The 25,104-nt window shown below is 40.7% G+C and overlaps 1 protein-coding gene across 1 annotated transcript; it reads left to right on the plus strand.

Moving 5' to 3' along the window:
• Positions 1-4,153: 4,153 nt before the first annotated feature.
• LOC127670616 (zinc finger protein 14-like) lies at positions 4,154-24,168 on the plus strand. The gene is made up of 6 exons (XM_052165093.1): positions 4,154-4,458; positions 5,321-5,351; positions 15,760-15,859; positions 19,976-20,102; positions 20,305-20,365; positions 20,677-24,168. The coding sequence occupies exons 3-6, from the start codon at positions 15,797-15,799 to the stop codon at positions 23,075-23,077; spliced, it is 2,652 nt and encodes an 883-aa protein (XP_052021053.1). The 5' UTR covers positions 4,154-4,458; positions 5,321-5,351; positions 15,760-15,796; the 3' UTR covers positions 23,078-24,168.
• Positions 24,169-25,104: the final 936 nt, after the last annotated feature.

Genomic DNA, 25,104 nt, shown 5'->3' on the forward strand with positions numbered 1-25,104 from the left:
CTGTCCTGTTTATTTGAATACATGTTCTGTTCTTTCAGTTTACTGTGGTTTCTATCTTTAAAGCTGAGTAATATCCACTGATAAGTGGATATTAGCCTAGAAATTTGGAATACCCAAGATATAATCCACATATCAAATGTTGTCCAAGAAGAACGGAGGAGTGGCCCCTGGTTCTGGAAAGGCTCAGTGCAGCAGTATAGGGCAAAACCAGAACAGGGAAGTGGGAAGGGGTGGATGGGGGAGCAGGGGGAGGGAAGAGGGCTTATGGGACTTTCAGGGAGTGGGGATCCAGAAAAGGGGAAATCATTTGAAATGTAAATAAAGACTACATCAAATAAAAAAATAATTTTAACTTGAAAAATATAAAGCTGAGTATTTTCGAAAGACTGGTTTTGTTTTACTCCGATCATGTGACATGTTTCATTTTATTTGAAAATTAGGGCTATTATTACTTCAAGTTATTCTTGAAAGGTGTGTGACCATTTATAAATGATGGTTCATTCTTGATTTGATGCTCTTGTTGTTGTGTCCTTCTTTGTGTTTGAGTTGTTATAGCTGACATTGTGTCCTGTTTTCAGTCTCTTGGTTATTCTTACTCTCCTAGTCTTATTTTTTCCTTTTTATTATTTAAAAACAACTTTTAGTTTTTAATATATTTTTATTACATTCTTCCTCTCCCCCAAGTCTTTCCAAATCCTTTCCCTCTCCCTACATACCCAACTGTAAGGTTTTTTCCCTCAAAAACAAATGAACACCTAATAAAACACCAAACTCTTCAAAACAAAGAAAAAAAGATAAAACCTACACACACACACACACACACACACACACACACACACACACACACACACACATACTACCAACCTGTAAACAAATAAAATAACACCAAAAACTATGTCCATTATTTTACTGGTCAATTACTCTTGAACAGGAAACCTGTCCTTGATTGCTTGATAAACTGAGTGTCACTTAAATGAACAAAAACGTATTTGCTCACAGCAAGTGATGCGACAGTTCAGTTGTTCGCATAGTGGTTAGGTTTTCAATAATTCATTTGGTTATTCATTCATTATTTAAGTTTCCAAAGAAGCCAGAAATGTGCACTTTACCAACCTTTCAGTCTTTGAGGGAGATTCTCCTGGGAAGAACAGGACTCTCATCCCCTGTGACACCCTTCTGCCTTATGATGCTGAGTACGTGGATGGTTCCTGGGCTCTGGGAACCCTGCACCGGGGTGGCCCAAGGTCTGCAGACTGCTTGCTGCTCCTCCATCCTTACCCCATTTCCCAGCTCTGCTTCACAAAAGCACTGTGAACTCTCTGCCCTTGGAGCCTGTTCTCTTTCTGTTTGTATCTTCTTTTCAGATGTGTTCTGCTACACTCTCTGATCTCAGCAGGGCTCCACTACGAATGTGCTCTTGAACTCAGGAGTTTCCAGCAGCTCAGGTAATGGGAACACCAGTGGCTTCGGGCCCAGGACTCAGGGCTCCTTCTTTGGTCACTCCAGACTGAGGAAGGCTGGCCTGTTGCTGGGTCCTTTGGTCTTTAGGCCTTAGTACCTATGGGCAGCTCTAGACCTGGCCTCTCATTGCTAACCGGCAGCTGCAACTGCCTTCCTTGCCCTGCCTCTTCAGTCACATCTGCCTCCATGAGAATAACCTGGGCCTCACTGGGTTTCCGGTGTGCCATGTGGCTTTTGCCCTGGAGCTGGAGATGTCTGCATGCTTGTCTTGTGGCTACATCTGGACATACGGGCAGCACCTGACTGTACTGCCAAAGCTGCCCTCAAACTCCTGGTCTCAAGAGATTCTCCTGCCTCAGCCCCCCAAGTGCTGAGATGACATCTGTGTGCCACCATGCCAGCTAGAAAATAGGTTGGACCAAAGATAGGCATCATTTTAAAGGTTATACTTAAAAGACAATCAAAGGAAGCCTAAAATCTTGAACTTATGATTAGGGAAGTGGATCAGATAGTGTAATGTTTAATCAGAGTTAGGCTAATTTATTAGAAACCCATTGATTAATGTTAGAAGTCTGAACTTCTGAAGCCTTAACATAGCAGTGGCGTAGTTGGGGGAAGAAATCTGAAGAATTTCATCCCTGAAATCATTTTCCTATCACCATCTAAGTTTTTTATGGCCTCCAACCTGTATATCTTGCAATTATTGACCTCAAGACACGTTCTACCCTCAAATATTTTCTTGGATTTGAGACCTTTCATAATGTTACATCTTTCTATACAAATTATTGACTATGAGACATAGGTGGTTGATCACTGGGGAACAGTCACTGAAAACTGAGATTTTTAGATAAAGGAGTAGCAGAAAGTTACATCTGCAAAAGATTACATCTGAAACTTGTCTGTCTTTTATCATGAAGCCTGTGAGGAAGGCAGCCATTCTTCATTTTTGATAAGAGATCCAGTAGTTTTAACAAACTAATGAATTGACTAATGAGCTATCAGTGGTGGGTCACCTTGGGGTAAGGAGCTAGTTTCCCCTTCTTCAGCTGTCAAGCTGCAGTTAGCTTAGCTGTCAGTGTAATCAGAGATGGGAGAAGAATCAACTATAATCTAGATGTCATATATTAATTTAAATGTGTTTTATAACACGGAGCCACTGGTGTCGAAGGGAGCTCTTGGGTAGGCCCATGCCAAAGTGGTCCCTCTAAGAAATCAGCCATAGGATGGGCTTAGTATAAAAGGCAGTTTATTTTGGACCTGGGGAAGTGTGTAGAGGCAGAGAAGAGGGAGACAGGGGAAAGAGAGAGAGAGAGAGAGAGAGAGAGAGAGAGAGAGAGAGAGAGAGAGAGAGAGAGAGAGAGGAGAGAAAAAGGGGAAGAGGCTGGCTGGGGGCTGGGCACAGCTGAGGAGAGAGGAGAGAGAGAGAGATAGAGATAGAGAGAGAAAGAGAGGGAGGGAGGGAAGGAGGGAGGGAGGGAGAGAGAGGGAGAGAGGGAAGGAGGGAGGGAGGGAGGGAGAGAGAGAGAGGGAGAGAGGGAAGGAGGGAGGGAGGGAGGGAGGGAGAGAGAGAGAGAGAGAGAGAGAGAGAGAGAGAGAACAGTTCTTTTATATCAAGTCAGGCTCTTACCTGACTGTTGCTAGGTAACTGTTGGGCGGATCGTCAAGGACATGACCATTACTGATGAATGTTTGTTCCTACATACATAGAGATCTTTGAGACTGTACCAACATTACAATAATCAAAATGGTATACTAACACTTGGGAAAAAACAGAGTAACAAAACAGTATGATCAGAAACTTAAGCACAAAAAAACTAGAGGCCTTATGGTCCAACACCAAAACTCCACCTATTCCAGTCAGAGTAGCCCATGCCTTCACTCAACAGTAAGAAGGTGTACACAGATCTATGTGAATTCTAGGCCAGCTTGGTCTACATGCCAGGTTCTAGCCAGTGAAAAGTACTTAATGAAACTCGTTCTTTAAAAAAAAAAAAATATGCAATAAAACTCGCTAAAATCATTGCTACTGCAGGGCCCACACACCATCAGTGTCCTCAACAGAAGCTTCTGGCCCGCAGGCTCAGAAGCCTTTGGCCCAGATGCTCCTGAGGGATCTGCCCTGGAGCTGCTAGGAAGGGTCAATCTCAGGTTTCTAAAGGACACTGGCTGTGCCACTGTCACCTCGCCCCAACCCTGGGAAAGATGACCACAGCAAACTCGTTCGGACGCCCTACCCCACCAGGGCTGCTACTCGCTTACATAAGGTTCACCAAGGCGCGGTTCCGCGCTGTTCTCAGGGCTCCGCAAAGCGGGCGGATTGCACACTGCATTCCTGTCCACTCAGTACCCCTCCCTCAGAGGCACAGCAGAACACTGAGCCTCGCCTGCAGGGAAGACCCGCCTCCTATCTGTGCTTCTGAGGGAACCGCATGTCCCGATGCCCTGATTGGCTAAAGAGCCGTGAGTGACAGACGTTCCCTTTGATGGAAAGGAGAGCTAAAAGCGTAGGGAGAGCCACACTGCTTCCCAATCGTGTGTTCCGCTAAAGTGTGCAGACCAGGGAGATTTACATTTAAGTAGAATTGTGTAGAGGGCGGTGCACATGAGCGAGCCTGAAGCAAGGAGTGCCTACTGAGTGCAAGAACACAGCCGAGCCAACTCTGAGAGGAAGAAACACGTTCTGTGTAAATGTGGATCTCACTGGAGCTCACTCAGGTCCGCACATAGCAGAAGGTAGGGTTGGGAGTGACTGGGCTGTTTTGGCCCCTTCAGCCATTTGCAGCCTAAGGCTGCTGTCACTCAAACATTGCTAGCCAATCAAAGCTTCCAAGTAGGCAGTCCAATCGAGTTCCAGCGGGAGGTGGGATTTCTTGGCCGCCATGCTACCTGCTAGGCTCTGAGGCTGAGATCGTCGCCTTGGAGACGCTGTTCTGTACGGAGAGCATCGCTGTGGCAAATTATGTGACGAGCGCGAGTGAGCCTCGAAGCCGCGCTATGGTGAGCAAGGGACCCTTGTCCCCAGGTGGGGTGGTCACCGGGGTTGAGGCGGGGCTTTCAGTACTGGAACCAGGATTCCCTCTCCCCGCGGGTTTAGAGTTACTCCCCACCCCCCACGCCCTCGCGGGCCCCGGGACCTGATAAGCTCTGTCCAGCAAAAGGAATGCTTCAATGTTGGTGACTTCACGTCCCCGTATGTGAGCACTGGTAATGGTGTTGGCCTTGCACTTGAACGCAGCACATTGCTAACCTTAAGACCCTCTAGGTTTTCTGTGTTATGTTCTAGAAGTTCTGAATGGTGCAGGCCATATTTAGATTTAGGTCCTGCTTAGTAAAATTTTATTCATTTTTATTCTTTTACAATCTTTGAGGAGAGCACTCTCTTTGTTTTAAATACATATTTATTTATTTATTGCGGGCTGGCAAGCGTGCATGTGGAAGTCAGAGGAGAATTTGTGTGACTAGGTTCTCCCACTGTGCTGGCCCAGGGTTTGAATTCAGGCCAGCAGTCTTGGAGATAGTTACCTTTATAGGGTCTTTCCAGCCCCTATCCTATTTCAACATTTTTCAAGGTTTATTTTTATTTTATGTGTATGAGTATGTGCTTGCACGTGTGTATATGCCACATGCATGTGCAGGGCAGAACAGGATTTGGATCTCCAAGAATAGGAGTTTTAGATGCTTTTCAGATGCCATGTATGTGCTAAAAACTATCCTTGGGTTCTAAGAGCAACGAGTGGTTTTAACCACTAAGCCATCTCTCCAGCACCCTAAATTATTAGTTTAAGGGTTATTTATGTTTTGTATATATATATGTGTGTGTCTCTCAGTATAAATGCTACATGTGTGTAATTCCCCACAGAGGCCTGAAGAGGATGTCAGAGGCCTTGAAGGTAATGTTAAAAAGCTGTCATCAGCCACTGAAGTGAGTGCTGGGAACCAAACTCAGGTTTTCCAAAACAGCACACTGAACTGCTGAGCCATCTCTCCGGCCCTGCATGTACTTCAAGGGACACTGAGAGACAAGTGTAAAGGTCTTTGGAGAGAAGTGTCCTTCATGTCCTCATCTGTCTGAATCCGTAAGCCCAAGTACTGAGCTTTTCTATCCTGCACAGTTTTCTCTAGGTGGGACTGAACGGAACTTAAGAAAAGTCTGAAATCCTAGCTTAATCCCCAACATCCCCTGTGGCAGTTCTTCTCAAACTTTCTAATGCCAGCTTTTAATACAGTTCCTCATGTTATTGTGACTCACAACCATAAAATTATTTTTTCATTTATTAATTAACATCCTGATTGAAACCTCCCTCCCGCTCTCCTCCCAATCCCATCCTTACAAATCCCTCCCACATTACCTCCTCTCTTTCTCTGCAGGGAAGGGGAAGACCCATTTGGGTATTACTCTGTCCTTGGACATCTAGTTCCAGCAGAACTAAGCACATGCTTTCCCACTGAGGCCCAACCAGGCAGTCCAATTAGGGAAGGGAGATCCAGTGGCAGGCAACGGAGTCAAAGACAGCCCCCAGTCTAATTGTTAGGGAACCCAGATCAAAACCAAGCTGCTCACCTGCTCCAAATGTGTAGGGGCCATAGGTCCAGCCCCTACATGCTTTTTGGTTGGTAGTTCAGTCTCTGTGGGCCTCCATGGTCTCAGGTTTGTTGGTTCTGTAGGTCTTCTTGTAGTGTCCTTGACCCTTCTGGCTTGCTCAATTCTGTCCCCAACTCTTCCATAAGAATCCCCAAGCTCCTCCTGATATTTGGCTTTGGGTGTCTGCATCTGTTTCAGTCTGCATGTGTCTCCATTCTACAAGCATAGCAGAGTATCACTAACAGTGTTAGGGTTTGGCTGTGTCTCATTTGGGTTGGGTCTCAAGTTGGGGTAGTCATTGGTTGGCCGTTCCCTCAGACTCTTCTTCATCTCTATCCCTGCACATTTTGTAGGCAGGGCAAACTGGGTTGAAGGTTTTGTGGATGGGTTGATGTCCACCTCCCTCCACTAGAAGTCCTGCCTGGTTACAGGAGGTGGCCACTTTAATTTCCATATCCCTCACTGGTAGGAACAAACCTCAGCCAGGGTCACTTACATAGACTCCCTGTAGCCTCCCACACCCAGTTCTATAGCTAGTCCCAGAGATGTCCTAGATTGATTTCCATTTCTTCTCCCAGCACTCTCCTGCCTCCTCCAGCCACACCTGATCCCCACCCCCATTGCTCTCTTCACCTCTTCTCCCACCCAGGTCCCTCTTTTTATCCACCTCCAACGACTATTTTGCTTCCTCTTCATACATTTCTCCTTGGGCCTTCCTTGTTACTTAGTTTCTTTGGTTGTGTGGATTGTAGCATAGTCATTTTGTACTTTATAGTTAATGCCCAATTATAAGTGAGTACATGTCTTTCTGGGTCTGGGTTACCTCACTCAGGATGATACTTTTCTAGTTTCATCCATTTGGCTGCAGTTTTTATAATATTCTTTCTTTTAATAGCTGAATAGTAGACATACTACATTTTTTAAAATCCAGTCTTCAGTTGAGGGGCATCTAGGTTGTTTCCAGGTTCTGACTATTAAAAATAAAGCTGCTATGACCATAGTTAAGCAAGAGTCCTTGTGGTATAGTGGAGCATCTTTTAGGCATCTTTTTGCCCAGGAGTGGGATAGATGGGTCTTGAGGTAGAACTGTTCCCAATTTTCTGAGAAACTGCCAAATTGATTTCCAATCTTAGTACAAGATTGCGCTCCTACCGGCAATGAAGGCATGTTCTCCTTGCTACACATCCTCGCCAGCATGTGCTGTCACTTGGGTTTTTGATCTTACCCATTCTGACTGGTTGTAAGATGGAATCTCAGAGTCTTTGATTTGCATTTCTCTGATAACTAAGGACACTGAACATTTGTTTAAGTGCATCATGGCCATTCAAAGTTCCTTCGTTGAGAAATCTTTATTTCGCTCTGTACCCCATTTTAATTGGGGTATTTCGTTTGGTGGTATCTAATTTCTTGAATTCTTTATATATTTTGAATATTAGGCCTCTGTTGGATGTAGGATTGATGAAGATCTTTTCCCATAATGTAGACTTCTGTTTTGTCCTATTGATGGTATCTTTAGTCTACAAAAACTGTCTAGTTTCATGAGGTCCCATTTGTTAATTGTTGATCTTAGTGCCTGAGCTATTAGTATTCTCTTCAGTGATTTGTCTACTGTGCTCAAGGCAGTTCCCCACTTTCTCTTCTATTAGATTTTTAATGTGTCTGATTTTATGTTGAGGTCTTTGATCCATTTGGAGTTGAGTTTTGTGCAGGATAGATATGGATTGTTTTAATTGGTGTTTTCATTGCTATGAAGAGACATTATGGCCAAGGTAACTCTTATAAAATAAAACATTTAATTGGGGCTGTCTTACAGTTTCTGAAATTCCATCCATTATCATCATGGTAGGAAGCATGGCAGCATGCAGGTAGACATGGTGCAGGAAGAGCCTGTATTTCTATGTCTTGATTTAAAGGCAGCCAGGGAGGACTCTCTTCTATAGGCAGCCTGGAGGAGACTCTTTCCATACTGGGTGGAGCTTGGGCATAGAGACCTCAGACCTCCACCCTCACAGTGACACACTTCCTCTATAAGGGCACACTCTTTCATTAAGGCCACACCTTCTAATAGTGCCATTTACCATTTGCCAAGCACATTCAAATCACCACATGAGTCTATTTGCATTCTTCTACATGCAAACATCTAGTCAAATCAGCACCATTTGTTAAAGATGCTTTCATTTTTCCAGTGTAAGGTTTTGGCTCCTTTGTCAGATACCAAGCATTCATAGTTCATAGGTATATGGGTTTATTTTTGGATCTTCAATTTTATTACATCAATCGGTCTGTCTGGGTTTATGTGAATACTATGTATTTTTAAATTAATATTACTCTGTATTATAGTTTGAAATCAGGGATGGTGACACCTTCAGAAGTTCTCTTATTGTACAGGATTGTTTTAACTATCCTGGGTTTTTTTGGTTTACCATATGAAGTTGAGAATTGCATTTTTAAGGTCTGTAAAGAATTGTATTGGGATTTTTATGGGAATTGTATAGAATATATAGATTGCTTTGGGTAAGATGGCTATTTTTACTATGTTAATTCTACAGATCCATGAACTTGGGATATCTCTCTATCTTTGGATGTCTTCCTCAGTTTCTTTCTTCAGAGACTTGAAGTTCTTCTCATACAGACCTTTCACTTGCTTGGTTGGAGTTGCGCCAAGGTATTTTATATTATTTGTGGCTATTGTAAAGGGTGTTACTTCCATAATTTCTTTTCTCGTTTATATAAAGAAGGGCTACTGTTTTGTTTGTTTGTTTGTTTGTTTTTTGGGTTTTTTTTTTTGAGTTAATTTTGTATTGAGCCATTTTGCTAAATGTGTTTATCAACTGAAGGATTTCTCTGGTAGAATATTGGGGATCACTTATATACTATCATATCATCTACAAAAAGCAATACTTTCACTTCTTCCTTTCCAATTTGCAACCCTTGATCCCCTTTAGTTGTTTTATTGCTCCAGGTATAACTTGGAGAGAGAATGGACAGCCTTGTCTTGTCCGTGATTTTAGTGGAATTGCTCTCAGTTTCTCTTCATTTAATTTGATGTTGGCTATTGGTTTGCATATATTGCTTTTATTATGTTTAGGTATGCACTTTGTATCCCTGATCTCTCCAAGACTTTTAGATGTAGATGTTTTAGTTTTTTGTCAAAGGCTTTTTCAACATCTAATGAGATATTCATATGACTTTTTTCTTTGACTTTTCTTTATATAGTGCATTACATTGATGGATTTTTGTATATTAAACTATCCCTGCATTCCTGGGATGAAACCTACTTGATTATGGTGATGTTTTTTATGTGTTCTTAAAATCAGTTTGCCATTATTGAGTAGATTTCCATCAGTGTTATAGTAGAAATTGATACAAAATTATCTTTCTTTGTTGAGTTGTTTATGTGGTTTATCAGGGTGACTATGGCCTCATAGAATGATTTTGGCAATGTTCCTTTCTTTCTCTTTTATAGAATAGTTTGAGGAATATTGGTATTAGCTCTCTAGTGAAAGTCTGGTAGAATTCTGCACTAAAACTATCTGGCCTTGGACTTTTTTTGGTTGGAGATTTTTTTTATTCGATATGTTTTTTATTTACATTTCAAATGATTTCCCCTTTTCTAGCTCCCCACTCCCCGAAAGTCCCATAAGCCCAGTTCCCTCCCCCATCCACCCTTTCCCACTTTTCTGTTCTGGTATTGCCCTATACTGCTGTACTGAGCCTTTCCAGAACCAGGGGCCACTCCTCCGTTCTTCTTGGACATCATTTGATATGTGGATTATGTCTTGGGTATTCCAAGTTTCTAGGCTAATATCCACTTATCAGTGAGTGCATACCATGATTGATCTTTTGAGACTGGGTTACCTCACTTAGTATGATGTTCTCCAGCTCCATTCATTTGTCTAAGAATTTCATGAATTAATTGTTTCTAATGGCTGAATAGTACTCCACTGTGTATATACACCACATTTTTTGTATCCATTCCTCCATTGAGGGACACCTGGGTTCTTTCCAGCTTCTGGCTATTATACAAAGGGCTGCTATGAACATATTGGAGCATGTATCCTTATTACATGCTGGGGAAATCCTCTGGGTATATGCCCAGGAGTGGTATAGCAGGGTCCTCCGGAAGTGACGTGCCCAATTTTCTGAGGAACCACTAGACTGATTTCCAGAGTGGTTGTACCAATTTGCATTCCCACCAGCAAAGGAGGAGTGTTCCTCTTTCTTCACATCCTCACCAACACCTCCAGTCTCCTGAGTTTTTAATCTTAGCCATTCTAACTGGTGTAAGGTGAAATCTCAGGGTTGTTTTGATTTGCATTTCCTTAATGACTAATGATGTTGAGCATTTTTTAAGATGTTTTACAGCCATCCAAAGTTCTTCAGGTGAAAATTCTTTGTTTAGCTCTGTACTCCATTTTTTAATAGGGTTATTTGGTTTTCTGGGGTCTAACTTCTTGAGTTCTTTGTATATATTGGATATTAGCCCTCTCTTGGATGTAGGGTTGTTGAAGATCTTTTGGTTGGGAGATTTTTTATATCTACTTCTATTGTCTTAGGGGTAATAGTAATAGTACTATTTAGATAGCTTTTTTGATCTTGATCTGATCTTAATTTAACATTGGTTTTATCTGTGTAGAAAACCATCCATTTCCTTTAGATTTTCCTTGATAACTTCTTTGGTGGTTTTAAAAGGGGGATGTTCTCCTGACCAAAGACCTGTCCTCTTTTCATGATATCTATCTAGAAAAATATCCATTTAATTAAGATTTACCAATTTTGTGGAGTATAGGTTTTCAAAGTAAGACTGAATGATTCTTTGGATGTCCTCAGTGTATGTTATTATGTCTCACTTTTCATTTCTGATTTTGTTAGTTTAGAGACTGTCTGCCTGCTAGTTAGTTTGGCTAAGGGTTTGTCTATCTTGTTGATTTTCTCAAACATCCCCCTCTTGGTTTCATTGATTCTTTGTATTGTTCTTTTTGCTTCTTTTTTTTTTCCTTTTTCCTTTTTTTTTTTCAATAATTCTTTATTTTCAATATTCTTTGTTTACATTCAAAATTATTTTCCCATTCCTGGTTCCCCCTTCCCCATAAGTTCCCTAAGCCCTCTTCCCTCCGCTCATTCATCTATCAACCCCCTCCTACTTCTCTGTCCTGGTATTCCCCTACAATGCTGGAACAAGCATTTTCAGGACCAGGGGCCTCTCTTTCCTCCTTCTTGGGAGTCATTGTTCTTTTGTTTCTAAATATTGATTTTAGCCCTGAGTTTGATTATTTTCTGCAGTCTACTCTTCTGTGTGTTTGCTTCTTTTTTTCTGAAGACTTTGAGGTCTATTTTTTAAATTGCTAGTATGAGACCTTTCCAATTTCATATATGTATGTATGTATGTATATATATATATATAATCTATTTTTTATATTTCTCTTTTTATTTTGATCTCAGACACCTTCTTCCCTCCCATAGTTACTCTGTCCCCTTTCCCTCAGAGAATGAGAAGCTCCTCTTGGATATACAACACCCTGGGACATGTTGTCCCAGCAGAACTAGGACATCTTCTTCTACTGAGGCTCAACTAGGCAATCCAGAAAGGGGGAAGGGATCCAGTGGCAGACAACAGAGACAGTCCTGCTCCAATTGTTAGGGGATCCAGATGTTCTTGGCCTCAGCTGGGCAGCCTTAGGCTGGACAATGGAACTCAGGGGATAGTGCACTTCTCATAGCAGCTCAACATGCTGGGCCTGGTGGTGGGAAATGAGGGAGGGAGGGATCTATGTTGTATGTTCCTGGTGCTGTAGTCAGCTTTAGTTTCTATTGTGGCTTTGACCAACTACCCAAAAGAAACTTATGTCACAAAGAGTCTTGTTTTTATTTCTCTTTCCAAGTCACAAGACTCCCTAATAGGTACCAGCTTCACCTATCTAAATATCTACTACTCTTGATTTCCTTATCACAGTTGCAAGAGCTCTGAGCTCACTTATATTTAGGCCTTCTTCCTTTGCTGCCTATTCTCCCTCTAACCCTCTTTCCCTCTTGTGCTTGTGGTAATTAACTGGGTAGCTCTACAAGATAAGGAGGTTCATTGGAAGGGCAAAGAAATACTTTTCTTCTTTCTGTGGTCTTCCTTTACTCTGCGAGAATTCTAATTTTCCTCCCTCCCTTCCATATTTTGCCTGCAAGACTGATGCTAAGACTCATCCTCAGCCTGTCCAAATTTCAGGGATAAAGACTCATCCTCAGCCTGTCAGTATCAGGGATAAAGAGTGGTTGACACTGTTTATCTGCAGTATCCTTCCCAACCACACATCCATATCTGAGTAGTTAGTTAATCTTCAGAATGACTTTAGAGAATTCCATCCTCTAAAATGGAATTCCTGCATCAAAGGAATTCATCAGTTTGTCTTAGCCAACTTATAGGAATTAGTAAAAGTAAAATTTCTGTTCGGAAAACACCCCAACAAAACAGAATTCAACAAATCCAGCTCCAAATGGTTTTACAAATAGACAGTACCCTCTTGAAGTTTAATTACAGATAGCCTCTATCTATTTGGTGATGGGGTTCCACGGTCACCAACTTGACTGTCTGTTATAGTACGGGGAGCCCCCACCCAACCCAGCCCCCCCCATTCAGTAAGAAGCCAAACTGATTCCATAGCCCATTAGTCCCACAGCTCTTCCCCCATTTCTTTCTTTTTTTTTTTCTTTTTCTTTTTTTAAATAACTAAGAAGGCTGGAAATATTAGCCCAACCACCAGATGTGGTGGTACAAACCTTTAGTCCCAGGATGCAAGAGGCAAAGGCAGACAGATATCTGTGAGTTCAAGGTCAGCTGGTCTACAAAGTAATTCCAAGACACCCAGAGCTGTTACACAGAGAAATCCCATTTGTGGGGAAGAACAAAAAGGAAAGAAAGAAAGAAAGAAAGAAAGAAAGAAAGAAAGAAAGAAAGAAAGAAAGAAAGAAAGAAAGAAAGAAAGAAAGAAAGAAAGAAAGAAAGAAAGAAAGAAAGAAAGAAAGAAAGGAAGGAAGGAAGGAAGGAAGGAAGGAAGGAAGGAAGGAAGGAAGGAAGGAAGGAAAAGGAAAAAGAAAAGAAAAGAAAAAGAGAGAAAAGAAAAAAAGAGAAAAGAAAAGTCCAAATCATCTAAGGTAACTGGGCCCTAGCAGATAGAACTATGAACAGGGTAGGCAATTACCAATCCTCTGATGCCTGGATATCACGGTAGTTTTACTATACTCACATGTTTACTAAGCTCTGCTTCTCCAACTTAAAGCAATTCTGTGACCCTGGTCATGTAGCCTAAAATCCTGTTCTTCCACCTTATCACAAAGCATAAGTTATATACTTGTGTAAACCTGCTACTGTCTAATGTAAGACCTTCCCCCCCCCCAAAATAAAAACTCTTTAAGAATGTACAACTCGCTGAATGTGGTGGCTCATGTCTTTAGTCGCAGCACTCAGGAGGTAACAATAGGTAGGTCTCTGTGAATTAGAGGCCAGCCTGGCACATAGTGAGTTACAAGACACTCAGTTGTACATAGTAAGACCCTGACATTTTCTTTTTAATTTAAAGCAGTATTTGAAGCCCCTTCCTCTTCATCTCCACTATTGGACTCCATGCCTTTTGACTCTCTAACTCTCGACCATGTTATTGACACAGAATAATTCAGATAGGTGACAGGGGTTTATCTCTTTCTGGGATGCTGGGCATGTATTGAGCATTCTTAAAGCCCTGTTAAGATCACCAGCCATGTAACTAAATTCTTTTGAGTTTATATTGTGAATAATTTGGATGTTTGCTTTTCTGAAAAGAAAGATTTTAGGGTATTTGTTCTCAGCCGTACAGACTGTCTTGAGCAAAAGGACTGTCAAACCTGCTGGACTACACTTATGCCAAAATTAGTGCTTTAAAAACATCATAGATGCTTCGAGAAACCTAGACAAGGTTTACAAATGGTTGTTCTGACTATTGAAGGGGCAGGCTCACACAATAATGGTAATGTTTTAAACTGCTTTTTCATCATTTTTGTTTTAACTTGCTTTTGAATCAGGGTCTCTAGCTCAGTCTTGCCTCAAACTCCCTTTGTAGCTAATATCTTTGAACTTCTCATCCTCCTGTCTCTACCTTTCCAGTGCTGGAATTACATCCGTGTGCCACCATTTATACACTGAGGGCCTCTTTAGTGTTAGACAAGACTCCACCAACTGTGTCATTTCCCAGCCTTTATTGGTGGGCCTTTCCTCTCACAAACTTCAGTAAACTCTAGAATCTGTGTCTGGTTGATCTTGCAATCATTTCCGTTTAGGGCTTACTGGATGAACCTCCTCTGGTGGGTTATCAAAGGAACTGGTACAACTGATGCTGCTAAAGAGACAATTGTGGGTGGGGGGGTGGGGGTGGGGGCTTATCTAAGTCTGTTACCTTGCTACTATAGCTGACCTGCCTTCTGTGATCCTCTGAGGCCAGAAACTGCAGTTTCTGGCACATAGCATATCTTCCTCAAACAGCAAAGGATTAAGTAAATAGCCTTTGTACTATCTCAGCAGGAACTGCTCAGCTCTAACTTTGAGCCTGCTAGTAGGAAGTCGCAGGAAGAAAATGGGTCACTTAGAAAAGGGTTGGGTGGGAAAACAGGGGGAAGGAAGGGAACTGATGGGACTTTCGGGGAGTGGGGGTCCAGAAAAGGGGAAATCATTTGAAATGTAAATAAATATATCAATAAATTTAAAAAAAAAGAAAAGAAAAATGATTTTAGAGTGTATTACCGAGTTGTAAAACATTTCCTATGAAAGCTATCTAAAAGATAGCAAAGAAAAGCAAAAAGATCCTCAGTGGGGAAAGGGAAAAAACATTCTAGTAAGGGAAAGAAAATTCTTCTAAGTGGTTAAGAGCACCAGCTTCTCTTCCAGAGAACCTAGATTCAATTCCTAGCACCCATGCAGTGACTCAAAATTATCTGTAACCCCAATTTCAGGTGGTTTCAGATGATTTCAGGTCATCCTCTTTTGGCCTCCTTGGGCATGGGGCATGTGGTGCACAGATACATACATACAGGAAAATGCTCATACATGTAAGATTTTTTTTTTAATGAGGAGCTTCTTTTGAGTTTGAATAGTCCTTTCCAATTTAGTAGTGTTAACTGAATTGGTAACAAGAAAAAGCTAGCAGATGTTGATAACTGTGCATAGGTAGACTGTGCTGTAAAAAATGACAAAGTATTCCATACCTTTTACCACAAAGTGATGAGGAAAGTAGAGAGGACTGAGAACTGAAGCTAAAAAGGACCCAAGTTTGTATAGTGACAGACAAGAGAATTATAGACCCTGGCCTCTGTCCAAGTTTAAAAGGGATATTGTTTTACTTTGTTTGCCATTACTATGATAAAGACCAGGACAAAAAAAATGGAGGAGAAAAAGGTCTATTTCATCTTATAGCTTATGTAGTCCATCTTGAAGTGAAGTCAGGACAAGGATACAAGGTAGGAATCTAGAAGCAGGATCTAAAGCAGCAACCATAAAGGAACACCGCTTATTAGCTTGCTTCCCATTCTTATTCAGCCTGCTTTCTGATACAACTCAGAACTATCTACCCAGAACTGGCACTGTTCACAAATGAACTGAACCCTCAAATGCCAATCAGTAATCAGTAAAATGCCCCCTACAGAGTTGTCTACAGACCAATCTGATTGTGACATTTTCTCCTTTGATTTTCTCTTCTTAGATGACTATCCTGTATTAAGTTGACAAAGATAGCACACATGTCAAATGAAGGGTCTCAAGGAACACCTGGCCTAGGTGGTATAACATTGGTTGCTGTCAAGGTATGAAAAGACCTGATACTTTGGCCTACCAGAATCCTGTAATGCCAGCTATTACTAAGAGCTAAGGAATTCTCACTTTCTAGGCTTGTATAGAAACATAATTGTAGAGCTTCCAGTCCTAATATCCTAGTCAATATAAATCCATATGAGGTCACATAAACAATCTGGGTGGAGGTAGTGTCAAATTGGGCAACAGTAAACCATTTCTTGAATATGCAGTGACCATAAATTCAGAATCAAATCTAAGCTATTTTTGAGCAAACTTGGTCATGAGCAGTGGGCTGTTCATATTATATATACTATCTTGCTACAAAATAGTAATTTTGCCTGAAACACCTCCATTCAGAACTGATATTATTGAGTGCCATAAACAATAGTGTTTTTATTATTTATTCAATTTTCTGCTCTTAGAACAGAATGTTTTAATTATGGAAAACAAGGACCTTTAGTTTCTTATTATTGCTAAGCATGTAAGTAAGTGTAAAATTCATGGGGTGTCTTTTTATTGTGTAAGGATATTTGATTCTATTTTTTTTATTTTAAATTACATGTGGTTTGGTAGGTATGTACATGTTAACATGTCCATGTGGAGGTCCTAGGACAACTTGCAGAATACAATTATTCCCTTCTACCATGTGGATGGGTACCCAGTAGTCATAATGTAAAAGGAAAGGATGAAACAGAGTGTCTTTTAATAGTTTTCTCTGTAACCTATATGAAGTTCCTGAATAAGTGTGGTAGGAGGAATGTATCTCAGTAGGCAGGGAAGAGGTTGGAAACAGTTTTACCTGTAAAACAGAAGGACAGAGGGAGAAGAGTGAAAGGGGAGGGTAGTAGCAAAATTGTTAGGTGGGAGGGGAGACTCAGAACAGTTAAAGAAGGTTGAGTTTGTGCTTGAATATGTCCAAAAGAAGGATTGTCAAGAGTATCATTTAGGGCTGGGTTTAAGGAAGATGGGCTAGTTAAGAGACTTTATTAAGAATATAAACTATTTCTCTTGAAGCTACTGATCTATCAAAGCCTAAATAGAGGAAACTAGGATTCTAGACCAACAAAGGAGGTCTACTTTCAGGATGGTGTTTCATGTGGAATGGAGGGATCAGCTTTCATGCTTCAGGCATGTGTACAGTAGCTATGTTTCGAAACTACATTCTTTCTTTTGAGTGTTGGTATCAAGTTTAGGCCCCATTGCTAAGATGATATCACAGGGTGAGTGAGAAGGAATGAATGGCATGAGACCCATCTTGGATCCTATGAGTTCACTGTCCCTCCAAAGGGCAGTCCTAGATTAGGACAGTCCTCCTGTTTAGCCCTAAGGGATTACAGACAGTGCTTAGGCTGAAGTACTCAACGAAGAAGAGTAGATGGATTTCTAGCTTGCAAAAGTGAAACCCAGTTTTACATTGGAGCCACCTGTCTTATATAGATAGGCTTCAAATTCCTAGAAATACATGACAACTTTTTAGTTACTTTATTCTGATTTGGTATTTCTCAATGGAAATTTGAATGCCATTATGTTATGATTGGGCTTGGAATGAATAAACTGGTTTGGGGCTTCTAAATAATTTTTCTGGGAATGGTCACATAGGATGTACTCAAATTCTATTTAAGAAGATGTGACATGTGAAAGTTTCTATGAGGAAGGGAAGTTATATTTCTTCTTCCCTGCCTCAGGAGCCCAACCTGAGGAATGTCACGTAGTCCTTGGCAAAAGTACAGATTCAACTTCCTCCCTCCAGATAAGAATCAGTTTTGCAAGCACCTGCGAATATATATATATATATGATTGGATATTTTCTTTATTTACATTCCAAATGTTTTCCCCTTTCTAGGTCTCCCCTTCAGAAACCCCCTATCCCATCACCCATCTCCCTGCCTCTATGAGGGAGCTCCCTCACCCACCTACTCCTGTCTTCCCACCCTAGCATTCCCCTACACTGGGGCATTGAACTCAGGCACAAGGACCTCTCCTTCCACTAATGTCCAACAAGGCCCTCCTCTGCCACATATGCAGCCGGAGTCATGGGTCCCTCCAAGTGTACTCTTGGGTTGGTGGTCCAGTCTCTGGGAGCTCAGGGGGATCTAGCCAGTTGACACTGTTGCTTCCTTCATGGGACTGTAAACCACCTCAGCTTCTTCAGTCCCTTCTCCAACTCCTCCATTGGAGACCTAGTGCTCAGTCCAATATTTGGCTGCAAGCATCTGCCTCTGTATTTGTCAGGCTCTGGCAGAGCCTCTCAGGAGACAGCCATATCAGGCTCCCACCAGCAAGCTCTTCCCAGCATCCACAATAGCATCTGGGTTTGGTGACTGTATATGGGATGGTTAATATCCACTTATCAGTAAGTGCATACTGTGTGTTCTTTTGTGACTGAGTTACTTCACTCAGGATGATATTTTCAAGTTCTATCCATTTGCCTGCGAATTTTATGAAGTCTTTTTTTTTTAATAGCTGAGCAGTATTCCATTGTGTAAGTGTGCCATAGTTTCTGTAATCATTCCTCTATTGAGGGATATGTGAGTAGTTTCTAGCTTCTGGCTATTATAAATATGGCTGCTATGAACATAGTGGAGCATGTGTCCTTATTACATGTTGGGCCAGCTTCTGAGTATATGCCCAGGAGTGGTATAGCTGGGTCCTCAGGTAGTACTCTGTCCAATTTTTTAAGGAATCACCAAATTGATTTCCAGAGTGGTTGTACCAGTTTGCAATCCCACCAGCAATGGAGGAGTGTTCCTCTTTCTCCACACCTTTGCCAGCATCAGCTGTCACCTAAGTTTTTTGATCTTAGCCATTCTGACTGGTGTGAGGTGGAATCTCAAGGTTGTTTTGATTTACATTTCCCTGACGACTAAGGATGTTGAACATTTCTTTAGGTGCTTCTCGGCCATTCAAGTTTTTTCAGTTGAGAATTCTTTGTTTAGTTCTGTTCACCATTTTTTAATAGGGCTATTTGGTTCTCTGGAGCAGAACTTCTTGAGTTCTTTATATATATTGCATATTATCCCTCTATGGGATGTAGAATTGGTAAAGATTTTTCCCAATCTGTTGGTTGCTGTTTTGTCCTATTGACAGTGTCCTTTGCCTTACAGAAGCTTTGTAATTTTATAAGGTCCCATTTGTCGATTCTTGATCTTAGAATATAAGCCATTGGTGTTCTGTTCAGGAAATTTTCCTCTGTGCCCATGTGTTTGAGGCTTTTTCCCCACTTTTTCTCCTATCAGATTCAGTGTATCAGGTTTTAAAGGACCTGGGATTTATGGAATGCCTCTCTATGCAAATGAGGTATTCACAGAACCGTTAGCCGCAAAAATACTTCACCCTAAGAAGAACCTCTTCTGGGTATCCAAGGTTTATATATAGCTCTTGATTCAAAAGGGTATGCACACCAGCCATTCCATGAATATCATCTGAGAGATAAGATGATTAAGAGAGCTGTAACATTAAAATCCTCAGAGGAGGATCAGGATTCTGAAGACCCCACCCATTCTCAGCTCTGTTTCATCCTTCCAGCCTGGTGTACACTGGCACCTGGACACCTTAAGGGAGGAAGCAGAACATGGGACCACAAGGAGGTGGACCTTCTAAATACTATAGTTTGAATTAGACTGAGAAGGATCACAGAAATTCAGAAAATGGCACAGTACTTGCATAAATTATTTAGACTGAATTAATCTTCCAGTTTATGTGCAAGGAATCTGTGTTAGAACTTATCATTTCACCCTAAGAAGAACCTCTTCAGAGTCTTCCAAAGTTTATATATAGCCCTTGATTCAAAGGGCTATGTGACTTCAAAGCTTAAACTTTTTTATTAGGAATTTCTAAGTACCAACATCAATGCTCTATAGCTGATAGAATAATAGTTTTTTTTTTTTTGTTTTGTTTTTTGTTTTAAATGGAAGGGACTAGAGATTCATATTAAAGAGAGAGATTGGGGTGGCCCAGCAGTCTATGCTACTCCCTGTGCCCAGTTATAATAAGAGGAGTCTCAATACTGTCTGATGCCTATCTGTGCATGAGATAAAATGTTTGGAGAGTGCAGAATTCACCAGTTTCTGACGTATAGTGCCTTATATCTCATCATTTCTCTTGCACATATTTGTGGAGTGCTTTAGGATTTAGTTGTCTTTGAAGATGTGGCTGTGAACTTCACCGAGGAAGAGTGGGCTTTGCTGGATTCTTCTCAGAAGCATCTATACAGAGATGTAATGCTGGAAATCTACAATAACCTTGCTTGTGTCGGTAAGAGTATCATCATCCCTTCACTTACTCACTAAAGAACAAGTATTTGGGTTGTCAAGTGTTCTACTGTGTCGTGGATGTGGAGATGATAGAATTTGGTGAATAAATCAGACATAGCTACAATGTACACTGAAACTATAAAATGATAGTTTTTATGGAATATATAAAAATTTTTCATGATTTACCTGGCATTCCTTTTTAGAAAACAAATGGGAAGACCAGAGTATGGAAGACGAACACACAAATCCTAGGACAAATCAAAGGTAAAGTCCGTATAGAGGCAGAGATTCCATGAATTAATCTTAATACATTGTGAAATTTAAAGAAAAAGAAGTACGCAGAGATTTAAACATAGTCATCTGTAGTTCATTTGGAAACATTTCTAAGAAATGTGTTTTAAGACAGCTCTGTGGGAGCCATATCAGAAAATCACAAGTCCACTTGATTTCAAACCATTCACCTGTACCAGAATGTTTATTTTCTTTTATTTTGGAGTAGTCCATATCCAAGACTAACTAATAATCATAAAGTGAGTCAACGCATATTGCTAATGTGTGTTTCATCATTCTAACAGAACGTGTGTGTTTGAGAGACTGTATGAGAGTACCGAAGGTGGTCAGTCTGGAGAAATCTTCACCAAGACACCAAATGTGACAAACATCTTCCCTGGTCCAAAAGTTGAACTTGATGAAAGTGGCAGGATGCAATATGAATGTGAACAGACCTGGAAAACTTTGAATTCTGTTACAAGTATTCACACGTATACACAAAGCCACAGTATGAGTAGGCCTTATAATGTATGTGGCACATCCTTTGGTTTTCCTAGCTCCTTTGGAAGACATCAAGAAACTCTTCTTGGCGAAAAGCACTATGAACAGAAGGAAAAACTCCATCATTCTGCTAAATTATTTTACATCTATGAAAGAAATGACAATGCAGAGATCGATAATGAACACAAACCGTTTGGTAGAGCTCAAAGTTCTTTTGGTTCCTGTGAAAGCTATGGAAGAATTAATACAAGAAAAAGGTCCTATGAATGTAAACTGTGTAGTAAATCCTTCATGTATCCTTCTTTACTTCTAAAACATGAAATAACTCATTCCAATGAAAAACCCTACGGATGCCTACAATGTGGTAAAGCTTTCAGAAATCTCAGTTCTCTTCAAAAACATAAAATAACTCATACTGAGGAAAAGCCTTATAAATGTCATTATTGTAATAAACTGTTCATCTGCCAGGGATCACTTCAGTCACATATAAGAGTTCATACTGGGGAAAAGCCTTATGAATGCACACAGTGTGGCAAAGCCTTCAGAGTTAACAGTTCATTTTGGCGCCATAAAAAGGTTCATACTGGGGAAAAGCCCTATGAATGTAAACAATGTGGTAAGTCCTTTATCTATCCCTCTCTACTTCAAACACACGAAAGAACTCACAGTGCAGAAAAGCCCTATAGCTGTAAACAATGTGGTAAAGCCTTTAAGTCTCACAGTTCCCTTCGAGTCCATGAAAGAAATCACACTGGGAAAAAGCCCTATGAATGTAAACAATGTGGCAGGTCCTTTATTTATCCCTGTTTACTCCAGATACATGAAAGAACTCACAGCGGTGTCAAACCCTATGGATGTAGACAGTGTGGGAAAGCATTCCGACGCCTCAGTGACCTTCGAGTGCATGAAAGAACTCATACTGGAGAAAAACCTTATGAATGTAAACAATGCACTAAATCTTTTATTAATCGGTATTTACTTAAAATGCACCAAAAGTCTCATACTGGTGAGAAACCCTACAAATGTAAGATGTGCAGTAAGGCCTTCATTTATCCTTCCTTACTTAAACTGCATGAGAGATCTCACACTGGGGACAAACCCTATCTATGTAAACAATGTGATAAAGCCTTCATTTTCCCCTCCTTACTTAAAATGCATGAAAGAACTCACACTGGGGAAAAACCTTATGCTTGTAAACAGTGTGGCGAAGCCTTCAAAAGTTACAATTCCCTTCAGAGACATAAAAGAATTCATACTGACCAGAAGGCTTATGAATGTAAGCATTGTAGCAAAACCTTCATGTGCCAGAGATCCCTTCAGCTACATGATAGAACTCATACTGGGGAAAAACCATATAAATGTGAGCAGTGTGGTAATTCCTTCAGATATCACAATTCCCTTCAAAGACATAAAATAATCCATACAGGGAAAAATCTCTATGAATGTAAACAGTGCAATAGGTCCTTCATCTATCCATATTTACTCCAAATTCATGATAGAACTCACTCTGGGGGAAAACCATATGAATGCAAACAGTGTGGTAAGGCCTATATTTATCCTTCTTTACTTCGAATACATGAAAGAACTCACAGTGCAGAAAAACCCTACAGCTGTAAACAATGCGGTAAAGCCTTTAAATCTCACAGTTCCCTTCGGGTCCATGAAAAAAACCATACTGGGGAAAAGCCCTATGAATGTAAACAATGTGGCAGGTCCTTTATTTATCCTTGCTTACTTCAGACACATGAAAGAATTCACAGTGGTGTGAAACCCTATGAGTGTAAACAGTGTGGAAAAGCCTTTAGAGGTCACAGTTCCTTTCGGGTCCATAAAAAACTTCACAGTGGGGAAAAGCCCTATGAGTGTAAACAATGTGGCAAGTGCTTCATTTATCCATCCTTACTTCGAATGCATGAAAGAACTCATAGTAGTGAAAAGCCCTATAATTGTAAGCAATGTGGCAAGGCTTTTAAATCTCGTAGTTCCCTCCGAGAACACGAAAGAAACCACATTGAGGAAAAATCCTATCAATGTCAACAGTGTGGTAAAATCTTCAGACGTTACAGTTCATTTCAAAACCATAAACAAATCCATGCTATACAAAAACTCAATGAATGTAAACAATGTGGTAAGATCTTTATTTATCCTTCTCTTCTTCAGAGGCATGAAAAGACTCACATTTGTGAAAGAACCGTATGTATGTAAACAATGTGATTAAAGCTTTCTCATATCACAATTCTTTTAGGAGAGATAAATTTCATTGGTGGGGGAGATATGAATAATGTGATAAATTATATTTACAGTTCTCTTCAACTGCAGAGAAAATTCGTATGTAACAGTTTGAGTATAAAGTATCCTTCTGAAGTAGCCATCCCCTTCAAATGTATAGAATAATTCATAATGAAGTAGAACCATGTTTCCTAAGACATTAAAAATTGTTATGTTAGAAGGAAATCCTGTGAATATAAACAATATGAAATCTCAATGTAGTGAAAATTTTGGAGTTTTGTTTTTTTTTTTAAGGACATGGAAATATCCTTCCATTTTTTCTCCCAGGTATGGAGTATGGGGCTGCTTCACAGCAGCTAATTATGATTTGCCTGGTGCTCTAGCAGGGGTATAGTTTTGCCCACTGCCGGCAGTTTTTGTGATTGTGTGACATTTCGAATTCTGGGGACTTTTCAGAGAGTATATAAATGCTGGGCCCCAAGAGGTGGGGTTATTACTGGTGGGTTGCTGGTTGGCTGCTGATCGCTCTTGGTCACCATTTGCTAAGTAGTCTTGAGCAAAGAAACAAGAAGCAGTTAGAGATCCTGTCAGGAAAGATCAAACTTGCCCGCAGGAATTTGATAATCCCTAATAAACAGGAAATAATCTAGCAATGACATCACTCCCTTTCTCCTCTATCCTTTTTTTCCTCTCCTATCTAGTGTTAGAGGATTGAAAGGGTTGAAGAATAGGGGTGGAGAAAGGTGGAAGGAAGAAGATCCCACAAAGTAGCATAAGCCAACTATAAGTGGTGCCCAGATGTAGGGCTAGCAGAATGGGAAATTTGATTTCAAATGCCATAGAGAAAACAACAGGGACAAAGGATTGGATTTTTTTTTTTTTTGAGACACCAGCAAAAAAAATTTATTGCAGCTGCTTCCACTGGGATATCTCTTGCTCTACTCCCTGAGATGATTTTCTGGTTTTTCTTTTTCTTTGTCCTATATTCTGTTTCAAAAAAGCTTGGGAGAATGGCTGGAAAAACTGCGGCTGGAAATGGAGGAACCCAGAAAACAATAAATGGCTGACATGGGAAAACAAAACGATTCACTCTACTCTGTCTTTTCTGAAAGGGTTGCAGAGGTGGCTGTGCAAGTGGAAAAATGTGGGTGGAAGTGCTAGAGAGGCAGGGAGCATCAGAAGAGGGAGAATAAAAAGGCCCAGGCCCAGAGATTGAACAAGGGAGTGGGAGTTTCCAGAGTAGGAAAGAGGGAAAGAAACCGTACCAGAGAGCAGTTAGTTCAGAGACAAGCTGACAAGGCAAGAGGACAGTCTGATGAAACAGCCCATTGTGAAAGAGAGGATTCATCTCAACGGTGGCCCCAGGTTTTGAAATCATAAGCTTTCCCAGTAGTCATACACTATATGCCTGCTAATAGGGAGGAACAAGGTTTTGACAAGATAGGATGATGTCCTATAGAACTGAGAAATCTAACATATTTTAAAGAGGCTGTGATTTCAAATGTCATGTACTTGCCTTATAATAAAACAAAATCTAAAGAACTGGGTTATTCAGAATAGAATTATTCTCCAAGACTGGAAGGAATTGGTGACAGCTGTGCTGGAGGCCAGTCCGCAGTCACAATGGTTAACATGGTGGAGGAAAAGAGTTGTGAATGTTGAACAGCAAAATAGAGCGAGGGGAATGAGTATAATATAGTCAAAGATCAGTTCTGGTTGAAGAGCAGTACACTAATATAAAAGAACAAATTCAGTTTAATGATACTACTAGATAACAATGACATTTACTGGCCCCAGGAGCTTGAGACAAAATTGCAACGTCCAATGAAAGGTCCTCCTCATTTACAAAGATCATACCAGGCTCTGAGGAAGCAGTCACAGTTTTTGTTTGTTTGTTTGTTTGTTTTGTTTGTTTTGTTGTTTTAAACAAAGATTAACCTGAGCTGTCAACTGAGTCAAAAAAAGAAAAAAAACTGATGAAAGGAAGGTGTTGATAAAGACCT

This window comes from Apodemus sylvaticus, chromosome 1 (genome assembly GCF_947179515.1).
Source record: "Apodemus sylvaticus chromosome 1, mApoSyl1.1, whole genome shotgun sequence".
NCBI lineage: Eukaryota > Metazoa > Chordata > Mammalia > Rodentia > Muridae > Apodemus > Apodemus sylvaticus.